This window comes from Triticum urartu, chromosome 3A, assembly GCF_056163025.1.
Source record: "Triticum urartu cultivar PI428250 chromosome 3A, HENAU_Tu73, whole genome shotgun sequence".
NCBI classification, from domain to species: domain Eukaryota; kingdom Viridiplantae; phylum Streptophyta; class Magnoliopsida; order Poales; family Poaceae; genus Triticum; species Triticum urartu.
This window is the reverse complement of record NC_141875.1, coordinates 726983950-727009561: the sequence shown is the minus strand read 5'-3', so window position 1 is coordinate 727009561 and position 25612 is coordinate 726983950. Positions and strand designations below refer to the sequence as shown.

Below are 25612 nucleotides of genomic sequence, written 5' to 3'. Positions count from 1 at the left end.
GATATGGATCATCATCATGCAACCCGTCATGATTACCCCGTGGGTTTGCCATGAGGGGGTTCTTTAAATCGGCCGTCCAACCGGGATCCGCTCCCACATCCACACGGATAGGCTCCAAACAAACCCAAACAATGAGGATGTATCTCCCTTTCTCCGACACGCCAAGTCAAGCTGCAATCAAACAAACATGTTAGATATGGAGGCGCATGACAAATGCAAGATAAATGGTTGCAAATATCTCTTACCCGACGATACAAATATGCTAGTGCGGCCGAACCCCAGCTATACTAGGTATCCCAGTTATTGAGTAGCTCCAAGAACATCCAGAGGGCTGAGTTCCCGGTTGCATCTGAGAAGACTACCTTGGTTAGTACATACCAAAGATAGGCCCGCGCGTACTGCTGCACAACCACGTCATTGGCATCCTGAGGGCACGGATTGGTGTTTCCTTTGACCATTTTTAGCCAAGAATGCCTCACTTTCGCGGTATCGGCCTTGCCTTCCTGAGGGCCCTCGGGCTGAACGCCAATTAAATCGGCAGTCCGTTCTCGCCAATTACCCACGCTGACACGACCGGTAACAGCTTGTCCGTTGATAGGAAGGCCGCTTATCATAGCCATGTCCTGTAGGGTCATCGTCATCTCCCCACATGGAAGGTGGAACGAGTGAGTCTCCGGCCTCCAACGATCCACAAGTGCGGTCAGCGCCGCGTGGTTCACCGGCGGAGCGCGTCGCTTACACTGCAACACGAATGGGAGAAGACCCAATCTCCGAATGTAAGGCTCATACCGCGGGTCGTAATCAAAGTCATCAGCGGAATGACCCCTCATGCGCATAGCAACTACAACCTGCAAATAAAGTGATGTTTTAATAATCAATACAAGAACACAAATGAGAAACAACGAAAATTGACCCACTCTTGCTTCTTACCTGTCCATTCTCAATGGCACGAGCACGATGCTCCTTATCCCACTCATCGATTAATCCGTCATACCAAGGTCCATCACCATCCGCCATCCTACAAAATAAATCACAAACATCTATGAATACATGAACAATATCAAACAATTTCCTTCTCCAAGTTTATGCCATATGAAAACACCATTCTTCTCAAAAATAACCACATCATTTCTTTCTTCTACATATGCACACATATCATCTAGAGTACCAAATTTCACCATCAAATAAATTTCATAATCATCATCCGCCATTCTATTGAACAAATCATGTCACACACAATAATCAAATTTCATCATCTCTTTTGCAAAAAAAAATTGCCATCTATATATTCAACTATATTGTCATACCACTTCACACATATAATATTTTTTCTAAATATATTTGCTTGCCAAAGTTGTCTTCTCAGATTCAAACAAAGATTATGCCATCTATATATTCAACATATAGCTAATTTACTAGCACATTCATACATCATCTATAATTCAAAAAAAATCACAAACTATGTCTATTGGTGGACAACTACAAACATCTACCAACTACACTACCTACCAAATCATCTATCAACTACAAACTATTTCCTAAAACAAAGAAACCATATACTAATCTAACATCACCTAATGTGAAATAATGCATCCAACAAGAGAGGGGAAAAGCAAAACAAGTTGGAGGGAATGGGGGAGAATACCTCAAAGAAGCTTGGGGGCCTCAGATCCACAAATTTGGGTGGAGGATGAAGTAGATCAAGGGAGGGATTGGTGTGAGGGGGAAGAGGGGCGAAGGAGATAACCCCCTCTGTTCGTGCGCCGCAGGGAGAAGAACAGATGGGTGGGTGGGCTGGCCCCGCGGCGTTATCCAGTTACCAGGGCCAGACGCCAGGGTTCCTGGCGTCTGGCCCGTTTTTGCCACGTCAGCAGGTCAACGGGCAGGCGGGCAGTGCAGGCCAGGGGCCAGACGACAGGGCCCCTGGCGTCTGCTTCGTAACCCAGACGCCAGGGATCTTGGGGTCACCAAAAAAGGTCAGAAACGAAATTTGTTTCGAAACGAGGTCAAATCAGGATTTAGTTGGCCTTATAAGTCAGAACGAGGTCAAATCAGGTTTCGAAACGAGGTCAAATCAGGATTTAGTTAGCCTTATAAGTCAGAGCAGTAATTTTGTCGCCAACCGAAGACAAAGGTTGGTTTTACGGGAGTCCGGACCACTCTCATGCCCGCACGTGTTTCGGCCCGGAGCCACCTGCTCGCATTCATGACGCTGTAAAGCGTGGCGCTTCATATTGAAGATGGCTCAGGATGGACGCAACCTCTCATTGCCTCCACTATTGAAGCGGCGCGCTGGCCGAGTGCATTGCCCACGACGCATCTCTGATGTCTGCGTCTGTTCAATGGCAAAGATATGTGACTGGTCGGGACCGGGGGATATCTACCACGCCCGTTCAATCCCCCATCCGTCTGTATGCCGCCATTAAGCGGCTCGTCGGCCGAGAAACCCACTCTGGCACCGCGCATTAACGCACCTGGATGCCTCGCCTCATCAGAATCTGCTATTTAAAAGCGACCACACCCGGCTAACTCCACACCATAACACAAGCCGCTCGTCATCCTCCTCCCTTGCACTGCATCCGCCGTGACTGCAGGCGGCGAAGCTCTGTGAGAGAGCCTTTCCACGAAGATGAAGCACGTCGTGGCCACCCTTGCCACTGCCTGGCAAAGCCGCCGTGCTAGGTGGATCGAGGCTGGCTTGCCGGCCAGCTCACCCACGATGGAGACGGGCTCCGACGACACCGCCCCGGCTCCCGCGCCTTCTGTGCAAGCCGGCTTCACCATGAAGCAGGCACAGATGCATTACAATGCCGCCATGGTGGAGGTGCACCTGCGATCGCGTCTTTGTCGGAGTTTCTTCTAAAACAGCACCGGCTGATGGAGGGCTAGATCGACGGCGAGCGCGCGATCGAGAATGCCTTGGCGGCCATGACCGCGGCGAACTTCAATTTCATCGTGGAGCAGCATGTCATCCACTCTCAAGCCGCCGGTCGTGGGCGCAGGTTCGCCTCCTACGTGCCATGGACAGGACGGCGTAGCGGCACATGCACAGTGAACGAATGCTGAATCGCGAGGGAGAGTGCACGTGCAGTGCATGCCGAGGAGGGGAGGCGAGGCGAGTGGGGAGCATGGCAACAACGCGAGGAGACACGAGATAGTTACATGATACACACGCTAAGTTTCTTTCTTTTTGTGTTTGGCCAGCCGTTGTTCTGCAGCCTTTCTTTTGTCCTCGTTGGCTGTCCACATGGTTAGATGATACACACGCAAGCCATCACATTGTTGTACGTTCGGCTGTCGACATTTTCATGAGGTCGACGCGTCCTTGTTGAAGTATAATTACATAGCTCGTTTGTCTCCATCAGTTTAAACTTTCGGGTGAAGTGATTTGTGTGTGTAGTTTTACGTGGTGTCGGAGTCAAGAGATTTTGAGTTCGTTCAAGACCAGGTTAACACAATTAAATTATAGCTCATCTTCGGTTCATGTTTACGCCTGAGCCAGTCCCACGTGAGGGGGAGAGGAAGTGTATAATTGCGTAGCCCACCTTTCCCCATCAGTTTGAGCTTTTAGGGGAAATCAGTTTTACAGTCATGAGCAGAGCTCCGCTGACCACCGAGGTGCTTCAGGCTGGCGGCCGGCCTACTTAGACAACGCGTGAGAAGAGATTAGACTGGACGGCTCCAAGATCGTTGGCACATCCGACAAGGACAAGGTTCACACGGTCGAGGATTGTAGCGGCGCCTTCTTCATCGTGGTATCTTAGTCTCAGGAAGTTGCGGATGCCGGAAGGTGGAGCGCGAGGGCCTGCCAGGAGACGAGGGTTTAGAGGCTCAGCGAGATGGAGGCATTGGGACAAAAAGTGTTTGACCTGGCATCGCAGGCTCTCTGGCCTGGTCCTGTACAACCTTTTTCTGGCGACGCCACTGCTCACGCCGTCGTGGCGGAATCGGAGGAAGGAACGATAATCGAAACGGAAGAAGGAATCGACATAGCCCCATTGGCAGCCAACTGCCATCACCGGCACCGAAACACGACGAGACGCAAGACATCAATGTCGAGCAAGAATGGAACGACACAAGTTGTGCTGGGGCTTCTGCCGAGGGAGTATGAGTGTATTTATATGTGCGTACAACGGCTTGTGGAATGGCCAAAGAAGTCCCTTCGAACACCCCATCGACGCAAGAAGTAGATGTGTAGTTTGTGTTGGAGACAATTACGGGCGCAGAACGGATTGGATCAAAAGCGGAAGGATTGGATCGAAGAAGAAGAAGGAGATCGGGCTAGATCAAAGAAGAGGAAGGAGATCGGGTTTGCTGTGGTAGCGCACCGTGCTCTTGGTAGAGAGGAAGAAGGAGATCGTGCGATGGAGAAGATCGGGTCGACCCCGGCATCGTACCGATACATAAGAACGCTTCCTCCTGAACGAAAAAAAAACAAAATAGACGGCCCAATTATGAAAGAACACATGGAAAAAGATTAATAAACGTATGAAGAACTAAGAAAACATTTTTTATCAGATATATGATGAAAGAAGTAAATTATGGATTGATGTGTATGTCCCTGTTTCGGGCTAGTGAGCCTCCCTGGCATATCACCATTGTTTATGACGAACCACGCGTGGAAAAAAGACACCAAGTGTGGGATGCAATGCGGCGCTTGCACAACCAGAGTAACCTTGCCATGGATGCTTGTTGGAGATTTTAATGAAGCCATGTGGGACTATGAACATATGCCAAAAAATCACTGAGATTTTAATGAAACCATGTGGGACTAGTCGCGCGGAATTGCAAAAAAAGATTGACGCCATGAATGAACTGCTCTACAAGGAGGAAATGATGTGGCTCCAATAGTCTCACATTGATTGGTTAAAGGAGGGGGACATAGATACAAAAAAATTTCATTGCAAGGTTGTTTGGCGTGCTAGGAAAAATAGGATCAAAGGCCTAACAAATATCAATGGGACATGGCAGCAGGATCAGAGTGTTATGATGAGGAACATGGTAAAAGAGTACTTTGAGAATACGTTCACGGCCTATCCAAATATCTATGCAGACGAGATCATGCACCTATTCCAAGCAAAAATAAGTCCGGATATCAATGATAAATCATGTGCTCCTTTCACTAACAAGGAGACTAGCGATGCACTGTTTCAGATCGGGTCCTTAAAGGTGCCAAGACCGGATGGCTTCCCTGCGAGGTTTTTTCTGCGGCACTTGGGCATATTGAAGTAGGAGATTATTGGGGCTATTAGGCTAATTTCTGAGTCAGGTATTATGCCAAAGTGAATTAATCCACATCCATTGTGCTTGTTCGAAAGGTGCCTAACCCCACCAGGCTCACTAAGTTCCGGCATACCAGCTTATGTAATGTAGTCTACAAGGTAATCACAAAATGCCTAGTAAACTGTCTAAGACCCTTACTGGATGATATTGTGGCACCAGAGCAAAGTGCCCTTGTACTTGGAAGGTTAATTACTAATAATGCTTACATTCCTTTTGAGTGTATCCACGCCATTAAGCGGAAGAAGGACCCTGTAAGTAGTTTTTGTACATACAAGTTGGACCTATCAAAATCATATGATAGGGGGGATGATGTCGCTTGGAGCTACGTCGGCATTTCCCTAAAGAGAAAGGGATGATGCAGCACAACGGCGGTAGGTATTTCCCTCAGATATGAAACCAAGGTTATCGAACTAGTAGGAGAACCAAAAAACAAAACGTAAACAGCACCTGCAAATAAATAACAACTTCTCGCAACCCGACGTGTAAAAGGGATTGTCAATCCCTTTCGGGTAACGGCGCCCCAAGATGGGCAAACGAACTTGAGGTAAATTTGTAGTAGATTGATAGATCGAACGCCAAATAAAATAAATAAGAATTAAATGTAGCAAGGTATTTTTGTATTTTTGGTTTAATAGATCTAAAAATAAATGCAAAGGAAAAGTCGATCACAAAGGCAAATATATGAGAAAGAGACCCGGGGACCGTAGGTTTCACTAGTGGCTTCTCTCGAGAAAATAGCAGACGGTGGGTAAACAAATTACTGTTGGTTAATTGATAGAACTTCAAATAATCATGACGATATCCAGGCAATGATCATTACATAGGCATCACGTCGAAGATTAGTAGACCGACTCCTGCCTGCATCTACTACTATTACTCCACACATCGACCGCTATCCAGCATGCATCTAGTGTATTAAGTTCTTGGAGAAATGGAGTAATGCAATAAGAACGATGACATGATATAGACAAGATATATCTATGTAGAGATAGACCCCATCGTTTTATCCTTAGTAGCAATGATACATACGTGTCGGTTCCCCTTCTGTCACTGGGATCAATCGCCGTAAGATCGAACCCACTACAAAGCACCTCTTCCCATTGCAAGATAAATAGATCAAGTTGGCCAAACAAAACTCAAATATCAGAGAAGAAATACGAGGCTATAAGCAATCATGCATATAAGAGATCAACAAACTCAAATAACTTCTATGGATATAAAAAGATACAACTGATCATAAACTCAAAGTTCATCAGATCCCAACAGACACACCGCAAAAAGAGTTACATCATATGGATCTCCAATAGACCATTGTATTGAGAATTCAGCGAGAGAGAGAGAGAGAGAGAGAGAGAGAGAAAGCCCCCATAACATTTGTTGATGATCATTTCCATGAAGTTTCAGATTTTTTCGAAACGTTTTGATATGTTTTTTTGCGTGGGTGCACCGTGGGTGCACCGAGAGTGGGTGTAGAAAAACCACCCTCTTAGACGCGTGCCTTGTGCCTGCATGCTTGAGTGGCATCGATGTAAGTTGGCCCCTAGCGCGATTTCAATCACTTGTCTTAAATCAACGGCAGACCTTTATTTTCGTCAAAAGGAAAGAAAAAAGAAAGAGTCCTAGAACATAAATGAGTCTCTTTTTTTTGAGATTATAAATGAGTCTTTTTAGTATATAGAAAATTTACTAGATCTTTTAGTTAGCCAACAACCCAGAAAACAACACGGGCAAGCTATAGCAACCGTGGACGCAGCCGAGGAGATGAGATCCTCGATCGGCCATCTCATCTCATCCATCCTTCTAATTCCCTAGGTTTGGATATTCTTATCGTTCCCCTTCTCTCATGGTGTTCTTGGTTGGAGCTTTCGCCGATTCGCAAAATTTGGTTGGGATCCCCCTGTTTTTTCCGGTCGTGGAAGGTTGCTGACAGCCAAATTAACCTCACAATACACTAGTACAAGAACAGAATAAAGCAAGACCAAATCCATGTTTTTGGTTCCTACTCGTAGCATTTGTTTACAGAAGAATCCGGCCGGCTGCCAAATCATCCGTTTGGTCTCAAACACTTCCAGCTAGGCTTTCGCGGTATTCAGCCAAATCTTTCTTTTGGTCTCATACGCACGCACGCACACTTCCAGCGCGCCCATCCAGAAAATTACACTTCCAGCGCTTCTATCATCTTACAAAAAGATCAGGTGTTTTGCACCGCCAAATCTTTCGTTTGGTTTCTTACGCGCAGTTCACCAACCAGCGTTTTGCACCGTTCAAAAAATACCCAGTGCTCTCGTCACTTCCATGCTACTGAATTCCCAAAAACATTGCTTCCAGACTCCTCCTCCTTGCTTGCAATCTCCTTGCCCTGCCTCCACCACCACCAGTCTCCTTGCTTCCTGCAAAACATGTCAAACCAATGCATGTAAAGCAGATCCTCCGAGAAATTCATCTAGAGTATTTATAACCATATACAGATCAAACAAGCTTTATGATTGATTGATTGATTGATTTAAAATTTGGAACAAAGGACACCCCGGATTGCGTAAAACAAAAGGTTGTGGTCTCACTTGACTTTTGCAAAGCCTAGACCCGAGCCATGTCAAGTGCATCATAATCTCCTAGTAGTACTAGCTAGTTAGCTGGGCAGAGTTTACAGCAGCAGGCACAACTAGCTCACTTGACCAAAAGGTGCCCTGCTCACAAGTCACAGCATGATGCCTGGTTGACCGCCTGATTCTACTCTCTGGCCATACCACCACTGCTTCAAATGCCAAGAGCATTTATTGAGAATGTACTAGGTCAGGACATTTGACATGGAGGCACTGAACTCTTTGTCCCTGCTATTGATTTGAGAGATATTCATGCAGCAACAATTTATTCACCATGCTACAAAGTACTCCTACAAACCAGTTTCCATTGTCTGCATTACATGGTATGGCCATGGACTTATTATGGTCAGACCACACAGGACTAGCAATTTCTGCTGTGAACACCAACTGAGCATGGACCTATGGGGAGACTGTAGGATGCCAATATTTGACCCAACAAACCAGCTCTACTCTGGCCACATACGCCTTTCAGAAACCACATGGTGTGGTATGAGCTAAGTAGCACCCAACACAAGACCATGTAAGCATGCGTAGCAGCACAATGAAAAATAAAAACATGCATGACGAGAGAAAGGAGTTTAAATTTAAACAGGAAAGACAACATACATGGTAGGCCCACGGCGTTGTAGATCAACGTCCATACATCAGGGCACCACTGCTCGAGCTTGCGCAATACATCATTTCGGCTACCCCCAAGGTGCTTCTGCAGTTAACCAAACGATTAATCAATTCTAACACCTTGTTTGGCATGCAAGCTAGATGAAGAATTAATTACCTTAATGTATTGAGGGTATGAGAAATAGTGCTTCCATAGGTTCCTCGCGAGCCTGACAAGGTCCTTAGGATACTCAATGAAATAGTTCCACTTCAAATCCCTCATCCTTTTGGCCGCTGCTATACCCTCGGGTCCTTGAGTTCTCAGCTCCTCCATCTCTCGGTTTGCTCTTTCCATCATTGCTTTTAGCGTTTTGAGCTCCTGACACATATCTTCTCCAGACTCATTTCTCGGCCACCTTATTCCACATTGATTGATGAGCTTACCAATATCTCGAGTAGATGAGAATATGCCAATGAGATATTTGCTCTTATCTTCATCATTCCAATCAATTGGGTAGAACTTGGCAAGTCTTGGCAAATTGTTGACAATGTAGACAGGACCATGTTTTTCAATAAAATCACAGTATGCCCTGGTCCCTATGTGCATTGGTGTAGAAACATCGGTTGTCATTATTTTCTTTAAGTCCGCACATAGTTTCACATACAGTATTCCCAGATGCATTTGATCCTTGCCAATCAAATCCTCAACTGCGAATTAGGGGAGTTTGTGAATCGGACAGAAGTGGCAAGGAGCGATAAATTAAAGTAGACTAATACAAGTTAATATTAAGAAACACTCGTAAGTGAATAATTTTGTATGCCACCTATAAAGAAAATGTAAAGGTCGCATACGGTAATATTTAAGTTTTAAATTTCGTGCACATACTAGTATTCACCCTCTACATGCAAGATTATTTTTGTATATTTTTGGAACTTAAAAATGTCTTCTGTTTTTCAAAATTATCATATTAGATTCAGATGGACCTACATCAGATGTGCATTTTCCGTGTCAGCAAATATGCAAAATTATATCTAAATATGTTTATAAATAACCTCCACATAAGAAAAAACTTTGCAAAACATGACTCTATAGTTTTCACTTGTAGAATAAAATTCTAATATCTTTGTATAGATTTTAGAGAGAGACACACTAGTCTTGAGAACAGTGCAAAAAGGAAATTACCGTCGTCGAAGAAAACTCTGAGTTGAGGCTGACCATTCACAGTCTTCAGATACAGATTGTCAATTGTGAGCTGTTTTGGGCACATCTTGCGCTTAACCATCTTGTCCAAGATATCACATAGATCTCTGTGAAACATTATCTCAGTACGTTAGCGCGCAGTGGAATTAAAGGATTCGTACAAACTAGCCGAGCACCGGAGCGGTACCCTGAAATTCTTTCTTGCATGCATTGTCTAAATGATTGTGTAATTGGTTCTATTTTTTCCTCAAAAACAATAAACTCAAATTTTGGGAAAATAACATATATTCCAAAATATAGGATCAACTAATCAGTAGATCGTGATATATATGTCTATTACATAGGTTGGATAATAATTACGATAATTATCAATGATTTAAGGCATAATAAACGGTGAGAGTGAACAGACCACCACCAATTCAGAACCTATAAGGGTAAAAGCTATACAGTCAACTAATCAAAATATTGTGATTATATAAAAATTTAAGGGGGTCCATTCTATCACCACCCCTTAAGAATCATAGATTAACTATTCTTCAACCAACCCTCCTAGATCAGCCAAACCTGCCCGAAAGGAGCAAACCCCAACAAAAAAAAAACACCACACTAGTCCCACCTTCCCAGCACTGTGACCTTATCACCCCGAGGCCACCACGCCGCCAGACCCTCCCTTCCCCATTGCTCCTCACCACTGCTGCGTTGTGCCACTCCTATCCACCCTCCTCTAGTCCAACCCACCTTCCCGTCCAGCTGCCTCATAGGACCCGCGCCGCCACCGCACCTAGCCTCGACCATCCACCCCACGCCACCACCTTCTCCTTGGTCAAAGGCAGCCAACAACGTGCGACTGTGGCACTGCTTCGGCTAGAGGAGGAGGAGGTGCTCCCCCTTGGTGCGGTCGGAGAGGTCCATCAGATGAGCCCCTCCCCCGTCGCAGACGGGCTTCCTCCTCGACGGGTTGATCATTGTCAGCAAAGCTTTGAAGTCTGATCCACACATGATGATGTGCCCTAACTGATGCCCATGGCCATGGCTGCAGCTGGGGCATCTCCAGGGAGTGGAGCAGGACCACTTCCTACTGCATGTTGTGACGTCCACCATCTACAGCAGCGATGCTCAGTCAGATCATCAGTGTTTGATTTTCTCCCTGCTTATTTCTGTGTCATTTTTGGTTGGCTGAGAAGTTCACATATTTTGTTGCAGGAGGTTCGCTCCTTGCCTCACTGTGTTTCATTTTTTCCTGAGCCAGTTCGCACCTTCAAGGCTCCATTCACACGGCAATTCACGCGTGGACTGTCCACCCAGTTCTCTAACGCGAACCATAAACCTCACGTAGTTCACCTATTCTGTAAGGGGCGGTTCACATGTTCATTGGGGGTTCGAACCAAAAACTTGAATGAAGTGTTCTATATTAATAAGCATCTAGTCAATACCTTTCCAACAATATATCGTTTGCATCATTTCGTCAAGCAGTTTTAAAATTTTGATCAAAATCTGCTCTTTGCATTCGATATGGTCTGCACCATTTTTAAAACTGCTCTTGAACCTTAACGGATTTGAAAAAACATTCTACATGAAAAAGTTGCACTCAATTGATATCATGAAAAAGTTGCACTCAATTAATATCTTTCCAATGGTATACTGTATATCACTTGCGTCTTTTCTCAAAAATTGGTTCAAAATTTTCATGCAAAAACAATACAGAAACAGAGTACTTATTGTAGAATAACACACAAGCAATTGTATAATAGATGGAACGGTTTGTCGGAATGACACAAACAATATACCATTGGAAAGAAATCGATTAGGTGCAATGTTTTTATGCTGGTTTGGTGGGTTTCTAGTTGTAGAGTATGTCTAAAGAATGGTTGTAGAATATACCCATGACATCTATATATAATAGTTATGGTAACAATTCTTAGTAATTTAAGACATAAATACTCACTATAATACGCCAATCTTAGTAATTCAAAACATAGTAGCGATCGGAGTGAATGGGCCGTCGCCAACTCAGATCCTATTATAATATTGAAGGTCAAGTTTTAACATAAACAATACTTACAATGTGATTCTGCTGAAAAAGGGGGTGAATTTTCCATCCATATTTAAAATCCTGTTGTCTTCACCATGCTCGAGCCATCCACTTAAGGTACCATCAAAAGAGCTGCTGGACACTACAAGACGATAATACAGATGCGCCTTGTATATGTTCTGCAATACCACCACATTTGGATGTCTCCAGGTTTTCATCAGTAGTAGCGAAGAAAGAAGTTTTTCTTTAGCATCATACCGCTTCAAAAGGCAATCAGCGGTGAAACTCCCTACAGTGTAGGTTCCTCTGATGAAGGTAGTATCTATGCCATGAAAATCAGAAAGGTAGTCGTTTTTCTTTTTCTGTATCTTGTTCTTATTGCCCTTCACAGACCAGCTACGATTTTTGTTGTCATAATGAAAGTACCGTGAGTAGAGCAGGCGATCTGGTTTGGTCAACCTGGATTCAAAATGTTTGTAGTGAGAAATGAGATTGTATTTTTTTAACTAATATATATATATATATATATATAATATTTGAATATGAATATATCGAACTACATGAGAAATACGAGAAGATATCATGCTACCAACTAAAAAATTGACAACAAAATGGATATGAAAAAAAAATTGCATCATGCTTTAGGCGATTTTCTAGGTACTCGACGGTAATATACTACTCCCGGAATCAAAAGAAGTGAGAGTACACCATATATTTCTTAGAAACAAGTAACAAATGCATACATGAGTGACACTTGAACTGTCGTGCATTTACAAGGACGGTGTGAGAAAAGCCTTACCCAATGAGATCGGTCACGGGTGGGCTGGTCAACGAAGAAACACGATAATCATCTTCCAATTCCTCATTTGTGCCGGTGAGCATATGTCTCTGTCTCTTGTAAGGAAGTTTCATATCATGATCAACACGTCGCTTCAACTCTCCAATATTGGCATCAGGTTGCACCTCAACACGATAATCATTGCCACACCATTTCACTAGAACAGTAGTAGTCTCGGCCGGCACCTTCTCTCCCGGCATATCAGAGGATGAGGCCATGGCTGGAAGTTAGAATATAGAATTATTAGTGGCATTTATTACATATAAAAGAACATGTTGAGAGGCGTGTGTTTAATGCCGATTTGCATGCCAACATGAAGATAAATAAATATGGAGAGGTGTGTCTTTAATGCTGAATTGCATGCCAACAAAGAGAAATGAAGTAGGGCTACACACACATTAATTCAAGCATTAATTAGATAAACTGAAGCAACAACAAGTTTTCACCTGTTCCTTCCCATTAAATAAGCTGATGCCATGTGTGGAAGTTAGAACATACTAGTATAATAGCATTAGTGGTACTATTATTTAAACAAGCAGAAGTAACAACAAGTATTGATTGACGAGACTTGCTGTGTGGAACAAAGCAAATAACAGAGCAACTGTTGAACTGTGGAGTAGGCTTCTAGCAAGCAAGTGAAGGCACAAAACGAGGCTGGGCTAAGTCCTTCAACTTGTTAATTAGGAGCAATAAAGATGTAGAAATAATTCCCCACATACACACACAACAGATGTACTACTAGAAATAAGAAGAGTATCCTGATCGGTGGGTGCCTGCCAAGTGCCAACAAGTCGACCATTCAGCGGTTGTCTAATTCGTATAACATGATCAAATAGTGGTAAAATGGCAAGGCCTCTTTAAGACAAACTTAAAGCAAGAAAGAGATGCTGGCCGAGCCAAGCTCGTGCCCGACAGAGAAAAACAAATTCACTTTTCCTCTAGAATCTGTAATTCACAAAACTGCCAAACATGTTGTCTTTTGCGATTTGTAGCAAAATTGACTCCAGAATTCACAAATCGCAAGCCCCAAATCACATGTGCTCCCTATAAATTTGCAAGCCGAACATCGAGTATGAGCGCACCAACCTCCAGGTAGGATTATTATACCTGACAGTTGCCGAAAGTCGCTGGCCTAGCAGCCGTCGTCCTCACCGGTCATGAAGCCCCGTCACCTAGCTAGGGTTACAAACAAGGTGAAGCGCATGCGAAACAGAGCAAGTGTAGTCGTAGAGGAGGAGCAAGGAACACGAGACGCTAGGCCTACCTCTATGCTCCAGCGACAGCCGCCGCCGCCGACGACGAAGAACTCGGGAACCGGTCTGTTCCCGATAGGCTGCGTGTGCTGCTACAAATCAGTCGGGGCGGGGGTGATGATCGGGCGCGTGCGGATCAGGTGGGAGTGTCGGGTAGCTTACCTGGAGGCGATAGGAACCAATGCAGCTTCCGCCGGTCGCTCGGCCGCCGCCGCCGCCACCGAGTTTTCCGGAGCGCTCTTCGCTCCGTGGTCCGTACACGGTGGAGAGACTGGCTGTGTGTTGGTCTTGGCGTCGTGGGAGCCCAGCCCGGCCCACCCTGTCGCGCGTGTTTCGTCTGTTCGTTGGCTGGTTTTTCATTTCGTTTCTTCTGTTGTGGGTTTGTGTTTTAGTTTTTTTTATTATATAGTTTTCACTTTGGTTTTTCTTTTCTTTCTAGTTTCAATTTTTCTTTTATTCCCTTCTAGTTTTTATTTTTGTATTTTTTTTACTTTTTTTCTGGTTTGGTTTTTCTTTTGATTTTTCCTTTATTTATTTATGTTTTTATTATACTATAAACATTTCTTCAATACAGTATAATATGTAGATTTTGATGCACAGTGAACCTTTTTTAATGTATGATGACCTTTTTATTTTAATATGTACATTAATGATTATGTTTTAAATACAAGCCGAACTTTAAAAAAATTGGACAGACTACTTTTTTAATATGCGCTGAATTGTTTTTCAATGTATAAAATTATTTTTTTAATGTAGTGTATATTAAAAATATCTTCACTATATGTTGTCCTAGATAGGCAACTTGGCTGAATGGTAACAGAAAGCAAGGATTTACCCTTTTACGGGCTCTCACTAAGGAGATAAAAACTCTACTCTTGCTCTCGCATATTGCGTTGGGTGTGTACAAAGTATAGGAGAATACTAAGCGACTGTGTTCTACAAGTCGGCCCAGCTTATATAGCATACCAAGGTCCTAGGGTTACAGATCGTAGTCGGTTATGTTAGTGGAGGCAGAGTCCTCCATGGCTCATGTATCCTTGACTTGTATGTCTTCCGGAGTTTCCGTATAACCCGCCATGGGCCGCAAAAAGTGGTCAAGGCGAAACCGACCTAGGGGTTCTCCGCCTGGCCCACTGGGCCGAAAACCATCGTGGTGAGAGTCCAGTGGGTTGGGACACCATAGTAGTCATTGAATTAGTCTTCAAGCTTGGTTGCACCTCAGTCGCTCCAACCTACACATCTTCTTCGGTCGCTGGACTTGAAATAGGTTCCTCCATAATGTCTCGGTGTAGTCGGCCTCCAGTTGTCGGACTACATCTGTGGTTACGTAAACCACTTTGGGCTTGAAAATAACAAAAAAGATAGCCACCCTACACAGCATAAATGTCTCTCACGCAGACGACACTTCGTGGGCTGAATTCTCACGTTATGTATTCAAAAGTTGCCCCTGAGAGCCTAGCCCGCCATTGCTGAGATTTTTTCGCCCGCCATTGCTAGGAATTCCTGCAGTAGTGTTGGTTCCCGTGCCTAATTAACGCAATCGTTAGGATGCAAGGGAATTTGCTACCACGTGGTTGGATTAACCTTCCGTCTCTTCCTATTTCTCCTCCCTTATAAAAGGGAGGAGGCGAGGTGTGTGTGTGTGTGTGTGAGAGAGAGAGAGAGAGCGTGCTTTACGCACTATAGTCAAGCCAAGGATTGAGCCACGGCTCCGCCGCTGCCCCTTCACCAAGCTCCTTGTGGTGAATCCTAGCTCTAGCAGCCCCTTCACCAAGCTCCTGGTGGTTTACTGGTCCTCCTCAACTCCTCTCCCGAGCAAATCGATGTCGGGAAGCTCATTTTCGTCAAAGCCCAATGCTCATCGGCGACGGAGAGGAAGGTTCTGACATCGTTCGACCACCTCCTGGTGAACCACGGGTACTTGTGAATTCGCCATCAAGCTCCTGTCCCATCCCTATCATCTCCCTGCCCCGCCGTGACCTCAACGCCAGTGAACGATCGCCGGTAAGCGTCATCGCCCCTGTCTCCCTCTCTCTCTTTAAAACTGACAGGGTGACCCAACCTGTCAGCCACACAACCCACACCGAAGCGTTTTCTAAGTGGAGGCATAATTCCAAATTACGTCTTCGACGTGGAAGCCTGAGGAAAATCCTATTTATCTGTTTAATTCATTTTAATTCCAGTTTGACCCCAACTTTGACCAGCCTTATCTCCTAAACTTAGTTCTAATTGAGCTCATTCTTTTTGCACTAATTTTATCTTAAGCTCCTTTATTTATTGGCAGCGTTGACATTTTTGTGATCTGTCTAGAAATTTTTTGATAGAATGAAATGCTTTATGTGTTATTTACAATTGCTTTTAAAAATATTTTTCCAGAGGAATTAAATAAGTGTTGAAGGCAGGAGCATTTTCCACACTCCCTTGGAGCAAGGCAAGCCACACCCTCCACTTACATGATTGCAATGCAATGTCATGGTTTAAATAATAAAACATGGTTTACTTTGAATTAGTTGGAAATAGATTATCCATAGCTTCTTTGGTGATAATATTTGGATATGCTATTGCCATGCCTACTTTGCATTAGTAGGATCAACAGCTATATGTTCACTATATTCATGAAACAACATGACCATGCTTGATATTTTACTTATGGAGTAAGTAGAAATGACATGGCTAGATTATTCATTGGATTGCTAGTTGGATATTGCTATGACTTGGATCTTAGGTTGATAAATGATATCAGAGGAATTGTTATGACAAATATAATCTCGGGGATATAATTCCTCCACTCGTTGATCAAGTCATAGTGCCACTGAACCGAACTTTTCAGTGCAGCCACATTTGTCTTTTATGGAAAGGCCCTAATTCGGTCTATCGTTGTGCCTGTTATCCGTATCATCGAAGAGGGGAGGTTACGCATTCGTGCTACCGGCGGCGATAATCTTGTGATCCCGAGTTGTATGACCATGGGTCCCCGTTTGGGACAATTATTGGGTCGCCGTTTGGGACAGTCTTGTTTAGCCACCAGGTGGCAGGTGTCACGGGGGACACCAGGACATGACCTGAGGGGTATGTCAGCGATATGGTAGAAGTTCTACGAGGTAGACGGGTTTTATTGAAGCAGCACCAGTCCACTCGTAGGGGAATTGTACTGAGGTACGGGGCCATGAGCTTCATAGTGTGGGTAAAGTGCGCAACCACTGCGGAGTGTTTGAATCTATTTGAATAGCTGAGTCCACGGTATTGATACAATTCATACTAGGTCACACTATTGATCAATACCAGTGAGGAAATGACTTATCTTTATGGTTGAGTAAGCAACAGTTTGGCAGGATGCCGGTGATGATCACTTGATGATTATGAGGTGATCACGAGGATAAGTTGACTGATTGGATAGTCAAGAGTAAGATGGTCCATGCGACCTTAAGCAACGATTTATCATTATAACTAGTTTATCAACATCATGCTCATTATTTCTTCCACACTCGTAATATTTGTTCATAACTTAACTTGTAATGCTATATTATTGTCTTGTCTTGATGCTTCTGGTTGTTGTGAGCTTGCGAGTACATTCAAAGTACTCACCAACGTGTCATGCCAGATGCAGGTAATGTCATGATTCCGCATCTCGAGGATCCCGAGTCTGCGAACTAGGAATGTCCCGGCAGTGTCCCTTTGGAGTGTAGCCCATCACCATTGCCGTTGTCCCGCTGCTACAAATGGAGGCTAGCTTATTCACATACAATAGGTGTAGTGCCACCTTGCCTCAATAAACCTTGTACATGATAGCCCTTGCACCCATAGTAATTGCAATAAAGAGTTGTTTTGTTTTATATCAAGCAGTGGCATGTTTTAAAAGATGTTGATCTTTGGGCTAGAACACGGGACGTTTCAGTGCTGAGTGCTGCAAGCCGGGGTGCCACACAGTGGAAAAACAGAAAGCTTGCTTGATGGGAGACACATGCACGTACTTTCTTTTGCAGAAAGAACATTTTTTTTGTTGCGAAAAGAACACATGCACATACTGAACGTGAAAAGGCCCTCCCCGAAGCGTCTCCACCACGCCCCCTCCCCATCGGGCCATCGTGGATAGAGAAGTGCTTGCCGGCCGTTGTGGCCTTCTTGGGAAGGAGAAAGGAAGGTGGGCCGTGGGGTCTTATGGTCGGACCAGATGAAGGTTGACCGTGTGCCGCATCGTTGGGAGGTAGGGAGAGTTAGGGCATGACCAATGCATAGCCCCAGGGTGATGCCCCGTAAGCCACATATGACCGGATGTCAAGAAAGTAGGTTCAGATGGAGCAGCGGGATCTACTACAGGAGGCAGGTGCTTGGGGAGAAAAAGTATGGTCTGATGCATAAAACTAAAAAGGTCGAAGTGGAGACTAGAGATGCATGTGTAGTTTTTTTGAACATTCAACGGGGGGCGATCGCCCACCTGAAGATTTTTGTATTTAAAAGTAATAATGAAGCATTACATCACACAACACACCCACAGAGTGCTAATGGGGGTGGGGGGAGGGAGAGAGAGAGAGGGGCTCAAGTACAAACATCTGCGCACCATTGACGCAACGGTGCACAGTCTACGCGGGATGGAGCCCGAACTATCCACAAGAGAAGATGCTCTGTAATCAAACGCCGCAAGTCCACATCCGAGGTACGGATGTTATCGAACACCATCTGGTTCCTGGACTTCCAGACCACCCAGAGGACAGAGCACATCGCCGTGCTGAGGAGAGGACGGCTCCAGGAAGGGTGACAAGCAGAGAAGGCGGCCCAAACTCTTTCCACCGTGCAGTCAACCGGCAAGCAACGACGATCGAGGATACACGCCCACACCTGACGCAAACGGGGGCATTCCAAGAAGAGGTGCGTGATTGTTTCCGACCGCTCGAGGCAGAAAGGGCAATCGTCATAGTCAAGGAACCCGATTCGATGAAGGAAGGCCCTTGTACGGGTGTTGCCATGCCGTAGAATCCAGGCGAACACCTTGACTTTGAGGGGCATGAAGCCGTCCCAGTTTAAGTCGTGCAGGGGGAGCCCGCAGCCAGAGCTTTTGATCATATGGTACACCGCACCCGCCTTGAACTGTAGACACCCCCCCAAGCGAGTGTCCGCTCATCATTTGTCGAAGAGAAACGCACGCGAGCAAGCGCGGACCGAAGTAAGTGGAGCTCCAACTCAGTAGACCTAGACAGACGATCATGCATAGGAATTGCATCGGGACCAAGCCGCCCAAAATCCTCCAAGGTTGCGCTGGGGTGGAGACAGTGTGTGTACGCGGCGGGAAGAGCGGCCGCCAAGGCCCCGAGAGAGGTCCAGTTGTCATGCCAGATGGACGTGCCCACCCCGTCCCCAATCCTTACAGAAGTTAGGGAACGATAGAGAGGGACCAGGGAGGCGAACGCCTTCCAAGAGGATGTCGAAGCCGCGGGACGGTCACCCAAGTACCAACGGCGCGCCCAGGTAGTCCAGGGGGTACAAACGCCACTGAAGATTTTATGGACCATCTTCAGCAAGAGACATGTGTTCTGGACCTCAATGTCGATCAATCCAAGCCCCCCCTCTGAGCGGAGACGACAAGCCTCATGCCATGCAACCTGGCAGTCTCCCCCGGAGCACTCACTCGCCCCTTTCCAGAACATGGCCCGGCGGGGGCGGTCCATCCTGGCTACAACGCCTTTGGGGAGGGGTAGAACTGTCATGGCATGAGTGGGGATCGCAGCCAGAACCACAGAAGAAAGCGTCAAACGGCTCCCCTGGTCAAGAGTGTGTGTGCGCCATCCAGGTATGCGACGTTCAATCTTGATTGGCAAGAAATCCATGGCGCTAGCAGGCAATTTTTCATCACAGAGAGGCAGGCCGAGGTATGTTTGGGGGAACGTCGACAACGGGCAGCCAAGGTCCGCAGCTAGCAGGGCAACGTGCGCAGGGTCAACACAAATTGGGATGAAGGTGCTTTTGTGGTAGTTGATAGTTAGCCCCATGGTAGCAGAGAAGGCATCCAAAATAGACTTTAGCCGAGAGAGCTGCCCACGATCAGCACGGACCAACAGGAGGGTATCATCGGCGTACTGAACAACAGGACAGGGCAGGTCGTCGACAAGGGGATGCAGCAACCGATCAACGGAGTCATCCTTCACAATCAATTGGTGGAGAAGGTCCGCAACTATCAAGAAGAGGTAGGGCGACATAGGGTCCCCTTGTCGCAGCCCTTTTTTACACTGAATCCACCTACCGGGGACCCCGTTCAACAACACCGCCGTTTTGCCAGTGGTAAGGATATTATGGATCCAAGAACACCACCGGTCACCGAACCCACGTGCCTGCATGATTACACCCAGAGCGTCCCAGCTAACAGAATCAAAGGCTTTCTTGAAATCCAACTTGAGGGCAATCGTGGGTGCCTTTCGAAGACGGCAGCTCTGGACCAAACCCGCTGCATTCAAGAAATTATCTGCAATGCATCTCCCGGCAATAAACCCAGATTGTTCGAAGGACACCAAAAGCTCAATAAACTTCTGCAGCCGTGTAGTCAAGATTCAGGAGATGATTTTCATGATGCAATTTTGGAGGGAAATGGGTCGGAATCCATCCGCTGAGAGCACCATGTCACACTTAGGCAGCAGGGTAATAAGAGCACGATTAACACCATCCAGGTCCGCATCACCAGAGTAGAAATCATTCAAGAAGTCCAACAAGTCCAGAGAAACCATGTCCCAAAAGCTCTTAAAGAAGGCAGGGCCAAACCCGTCCGGACCGGGGCTACAGTTGGACCGCATAGCCCAGACCGCCACTTTGATCTCCTCCAGGGTGAAAGGCCTCTCAAGATCATCCAGGCGGGCACGCGCGCCAAGTACCAGTGAGGGTCAAAGCTCCATGAAGAGGGGGCGGCAGTGCCCAGGAGAGACGAATAAAAGTCCGCTAGCACTCTAGCTTTGTCGCCATGATTAAAATGAGCGACCCATCCGCATGCAGGACTTGAATCTGATTCTTACAAAGGCGGGTAGACGCGCCAGCGTGAAGGAAAGAGGTGTTGCCCTCGCCAAGCTTGCAGAGCCGATAAGCATACCTTTGCCGCCAATAAATGTCAAGTTTCTTGTATTCCTCGGATAGGCGGTCTTTAACAAATGATGCATGTGTAGTGAAGTATTTATTATCTATTCTTTGATGAGACCCACTATTGATAGCTTGCATTGAGAAGAAAGAAAAATATAAACGCCTCAAACTACTTTTTATTATAGGGCATGTGCATGAAGGAGGCGGAGGAGGATCCACGTCCTCGGAACAGGAGGTCTCTTCCCGCATGCTCCATGTGCTCTCCGGCCAAAACCTTAGCCGTATGGGAGCGAGAGGTTGAGCGAAGAAGAGGCCGACGCTGCTCTGTGGTGGTCATGAGTTGACCATGCTGCTGTATAATCACTGTCCATGGGAGAACGTAGAGAGCACAAAAAGCACATTGATTTGTCATCGACGGTGTTTTCTGTACAAATATGACGGTGTTTTTTTTGTAAAAAAAATACATCATGCCCAGTTTCAACTCACTGACAGGTGGGTCAATACACATAGATACACTCACATACGCGTATTATAATCGTATCCGCACGCTTAAATCAAGTTAGGTGACTACAAAACCGTATTTTTAAAGTTCTAGCACTAAATTGAACATACGACGCAAGTTCTGTGACTCCAAGTGATATTACCTCATTCTCAACCTACACAGTCAACTAACTTATCCTCAAATTAATTGAATGTGCTACTTGATTTTAGCACGTTGCATGATGAACCTAAAAATTTATCTTCATGCCCAAGTGTTAGATCAAGAGAAAAACAATGAGGTAATATTAATGGCAGTCATATAACTTGCATATGATGTTCAGTTTGGTGCTAAAAGTTGTAAAATACGTCATTGCGGTCACATAACTTGCCTATGCGTGCAGATACGGTTCTTTCGTATCCAGACGTATCTTGTGCTCACGTACCGTGTCAGCATGAATATGGCCCACATGTCGGGGGCGGTGAGTGGTGAGGTGTTGGGTGAGCCATGCATTATCTTTCTTTTGCAAAACGCAGCCTCGATTTTTATTTAATTACGCACATGTAGGCACACAGTATCTTTCAAGAAAGACGAATAAAATAGCGCCAGGGGACTAGAACGGGACGTCCTGCAAACTAAGAGATAACTGCACTAGCCACTCGACCAAGAATAAATTGACATCAAACTCACAAACAAAATTTTCTTTAATACAATGTTCGCTCAGCCCAACAAAGGAATAAACGAAAACTAAAAACATGTTCGTGTAATTCCCCGCAGGAATAAAATGATGTAAGAAAACAACTTATATTTTGTTGTTTGTGACGTTTCAAAAATGTTCTACGTTGTAAAAAAAGTATGTGATATTTTAAAAAATTAAAGATTTATAAAATATTTGTGTAATTAAAAAAAGTATGTTGCATTTTAAAAATGTTCACGCATTTCAAAAAAATATTCATGCGTGGAAATGTTCCTGTATATGTTGTTACTAATCTTGTTCTATTTAAGAAAACTACGCGGGTAATAGAAATATATGCACATTATCACGGAGAGAGTGGAATCATTCTGTTTGAGCGATCAATTTTTTTCAAATATAAAATTGTTGAAATTTTAAAATTCTTCTGGAAAATTCAGCTGAACTATATTTCATTTATCTAGATTTTCAACTTTAAAATTATTCGTATTCGAAAAAACCCCCGCTAATTTGCCTGAAAGAAATTCGTGTACATTTATTCTGCAATATATCTTCTTTTATCTAGATTTTTAAATTTTTAATTATTCAAATTCAGAAGAAATAGTTCATTTGTCCGAAAAATTTACGTACAAGCATTCTGACCTATATTTTCCTTTATCTATATTTAAAAAATTAGATTTATTTGAATTCGAACACAATTTCCGTCTATTTGTCCAAAAAAATGTGTGCATTCATTCTGCACTAGATTTTTTAAGTTAAAATTATTCGATTTTAAACAAAAATGTAGTTTATTTGTCTAAAAAAATTATGTACATTCATTCTGCACTTTTCTTCTATCTAGATTTTTCAAATTTAATATTATGCGAATTCAAACAAAAGTTTAATGATTTTTTTTGCGGGGAAAAGTTTAATGATTTGTCCAAAAAGTTTATCTAGAATATAAGTTAGTTTCTTACATAGAAAAAAGAAAGAATACAAACAATAAATTGTGTATATCTCTTTAATTGCACATGCGGCGAGCTAGCCAGGAGGTCATAGGTTTGAACCGGGTCTATCCCTTTTTTGCACAGCTTTTCCTGTTTTAATTTCTATTTGCTTCATACTATCCATATAATATGGAGCTAACTGTGCGTACTAATCGCCAAACATCAGGTTAGTCGAGTAGTTCGAAGCCCAGCATGTACCCGCGTTTTCAATTTCATTTGAGAATTGTCCGTGTAGATAAAATGCAAGGGATCAGAAACGTTTGGTTTTAATTTTATTTGAGAATTTTCTGCATAAATAAATAAAATGCAAGGGTTAAAAAAACAGTGAAAATGGCCCCCCCACAACGTTGGCACGCCACGTGTGCCTGCGATACGATAGAAAGCACCGTATATGAACAAGAGGACAAGTTAGATGACCAGAAACACGTATTTTACGAGTTTATGCACCAAACTGAACGTCCCGTGCAAGTTCTATGACTCCCGATGTATTTACCTCAAAAACAATTATACATAGCTGCCTGTCCATGAGCATTTCTCTAAATCTCATTATGTTGTAGAGAAACAGAGCAGATTCAGCTTGGGTGGTTTGGATTATATCTACCAGCAACACACAATCCTTGATGTATAGGTTAACCAAATGAATAAGGGAGATACTATGGTGTGATGTGGTGTCGCGGAACGCTGACATTTTGCTGATGACATGCATTCATGAGAAACCAGCGTGAGCATGGCCTGAAGCCGGGTTGCCGAGGAATTAATTGATGTCTTTCTATCTAGAGGATTTGGACGCCATATATATAGTTCTGATTATACACATTGTACTATCAGATTATTCTGCATTTTATTATTAAACAAAGGTATACAATGCCTACACTTTGAATAATCCTGAAAATTTAATTTAACTAAAGGAAGTACTTTTTTCCTTTCTATCCATCTACTGTTAAGTTAGCATAAAAAACACCAGAAGAAAAAATACATCTAGGTTCGTAGACCACCTACAAGCAGGGACGGAGCCAATGTAGAAGCGTTGGGTTCAAGTGAACCCAACGACTTTTGCCTTGTACGTACATGTAGGTACGTGGTTGCCTGATCTGAATCCAGTAAAAAATCCTGCCTGACCCCATCAAATAACGCGAGGGCCATGTGAGAACAGGTAAGCAAAGGGCCAGCCCTAAGAAAAAGCTAAGCAAAGGGCCAAAAGCCCACAAGGAGTCCATGTGCCCAGGCGGCCAGGCCTAAACCGTGATTAGCAGGCCCCTTGTGATTAGTCACGTAAAGCAGCCACACGCGAGCCTCGTCGTCTGTTTCTTTTCCAAATCGCACCTCTCCTCTCGCCAGCTCGTGTTGTTCGGCACCTCGCCGCCGCACGCTGGCGGCAAGCAGGCCGCTAGCTGCAACACTTGTAGCCCAAAATTTGAGGTAATCTCTACTCCTAATGTCTGAGTTGGTACGCGTTTCGAATTTTATTTTCGTCCCACCTTACCCGGTCTTTTTTGGTACTTCTTTGGTACTTCCTCTCACCTTCCTCTCAGCCGCGAAAAATCAAAGAAAACCCCGCGATCGAGTCCCGCACACGCCCAACCTCCCGTCTCACGCTAAGCCGCATAAAACCAAAAAAAAAAAACCTCAAGCCGAGTCCCCCGCCCGCCCCCACGCACTCCAGGCCCTAACATCCCGTCGCACCAAGACAGACGAACCAAAAAAATCTACGAATAGTCCGCCGGTTATTTTTCGCTGGTTTTTATTTCGCCTCACCACTTTCGTTGGTTTTATTTCGCTGGTTTTATTTCGTCTCCCTCCCACCTGTCTTTTCGCTTCACCACCCACATAAACCCATCAGATTAGTTACCATAAAAAAATCGCAATCAATCAAGTATTGATGATCAGATTAGTTACCATATAAAAAATAAATCGCAATCAATCAAGTATTGATGGGATATTTCCTTATATTGATGTGATTTCCCCTTTTTATCATCAATCGTCTCTACTGCCTAAAAAATGCGTAGCTTTCCTTTTCGCTTCACCACCCACATAAACCCATCAGATTAGTTACCATATAAAAAATAAATCGCAATCAATCAAGTATTGATGATCGGATTAGTTACCGTATAAAAAAGAAATCGCAATCAATCAAGTATTGATGGGATATTTCCTTATATTGATGTGATTTTCTTATCATCAATCATCTCTACTGACTAAAAAAATGCGTAGCTTTCCTTTTCGCTTCACCACCCACATAAACCCATCAGATTAGTTACCATATAAAAAATAAATCACAATCAATCAAGTATTGATGATCAAATTAGTTACCATATAAAAATAAATCGCAATCAATCAAGTATTGATGGGATATTTTCTTATATTGACGTGATTTTGCGTAGCTTTCCTTTTCCTGCCAACCGACCGCGTCCCATCTCCCTATATCCGCCCTCGTTGCTCTGCCTCCCGCACGAAAAAAACCCTCTCGTTTGACCTCCCCCAAACCCCGCATGATGGAAAAACCCAGCCGCCTGCTTCCCCTCCTCTCGACCGCTCCATACGTCCAGATCGCGGCCCCATCCCCATCCTCCTCTCACGTCACGGCGGCCGATGGA

At 44.4% G+C, this 25612-nt stretch overlaps 2 protein-coding genes across 2 annotated transcripts; both read right to left on the bottom strand.

Annotated features, from left to right (window-relative positions):
• Window positions 1-715: 715 nt before the first annotated feature.
• Window positions 716-14047, bottom strand: LOC125549435 (uncharacterized). The gene is made up of 13 exons (XM_048712849.2): window positions 13970-14047; window positions 13819-13887; window positions 13662-13730; window positions 12516-12774; window positions 11747-12175; window positions 9667-9791; window positions 8662-9191; window positions 8493-8589; window positions 8185-8197; window positions 7575-7673; window positions 931-1018; window positions 790-848; window positions 716-740 (listed from the first exon to the last, which is right to left on the bottom strand). Exons 4-13 carry the CDS (start codon window positions 12770-12772, stop codon window positions 716-718), a joined length of 1722 nt encoding a protein of 573 aa, XP_048568806.2. The 5' UTR covers window positions 12773-12774; window positions 13662-13730; window positions 13819-13887; window positions 13970-14047.
• A 5196-nt stretch (window positions 14048-19243) lies between these two features.
• LOC147982265 (uncharacterized) lies at window positions 19244-19998 on the bottom strand. The gene is made up of 2 exons (XM_087516253.1): window positions 19405-19998; window positions 19244-19294 (listed from the first exon to the last, which is right to left on the bottom strand). The coding sequence occupies exons 1-2, from the start codon at window positions 19996-19998 to the stop codon at window positions 19244-19246; spliced, it is 645 nt and encodes a 214-aa protein (XP_087372379.1).
• Between the last annotated feature and the right edge of the window lie 5614 nt (window positions 19999-25612).

Bases quoted from the DNA above. Each gene is read 5' to 3' on its own strand.
- LOC147982265 (XM_087516253.1), bottom strand. From the start codon at position 19,998: ATGTCGCCCTACCTCTTCTTGATAGTTGCGGACCTTCTCCACCAATTG. The intron at 19,295-19,404 runs GTTGCATGGCAT...TAAAATCTTCAG, and splicing joins GCTCCGGGGGAGACTGCCAG to TGGCGTTTGTACCCCCTGGA.
- LOC125549435 (XM_048712849.2), bottom strand. From the start codon at position 12,772: ATGGCCTCATCCTCTGATATGCCGGGAGAGAAGGTGCCGGCCGAGACT. The intron at 12,176-12,515 runs GTAAGGCTTTTC...TTTTGAATCCAG, and splicing joins CCCGTGACCGATCTCATTGG to GTTGACCAAACCAGATCGCC. The intron at 9,792-11,746 runs GTAAGTATTGTT...AATGTTTCACAG, and splicing joins TTTTTCAGCAGAATCACATT to AGATCTATGTGATATCTTGG.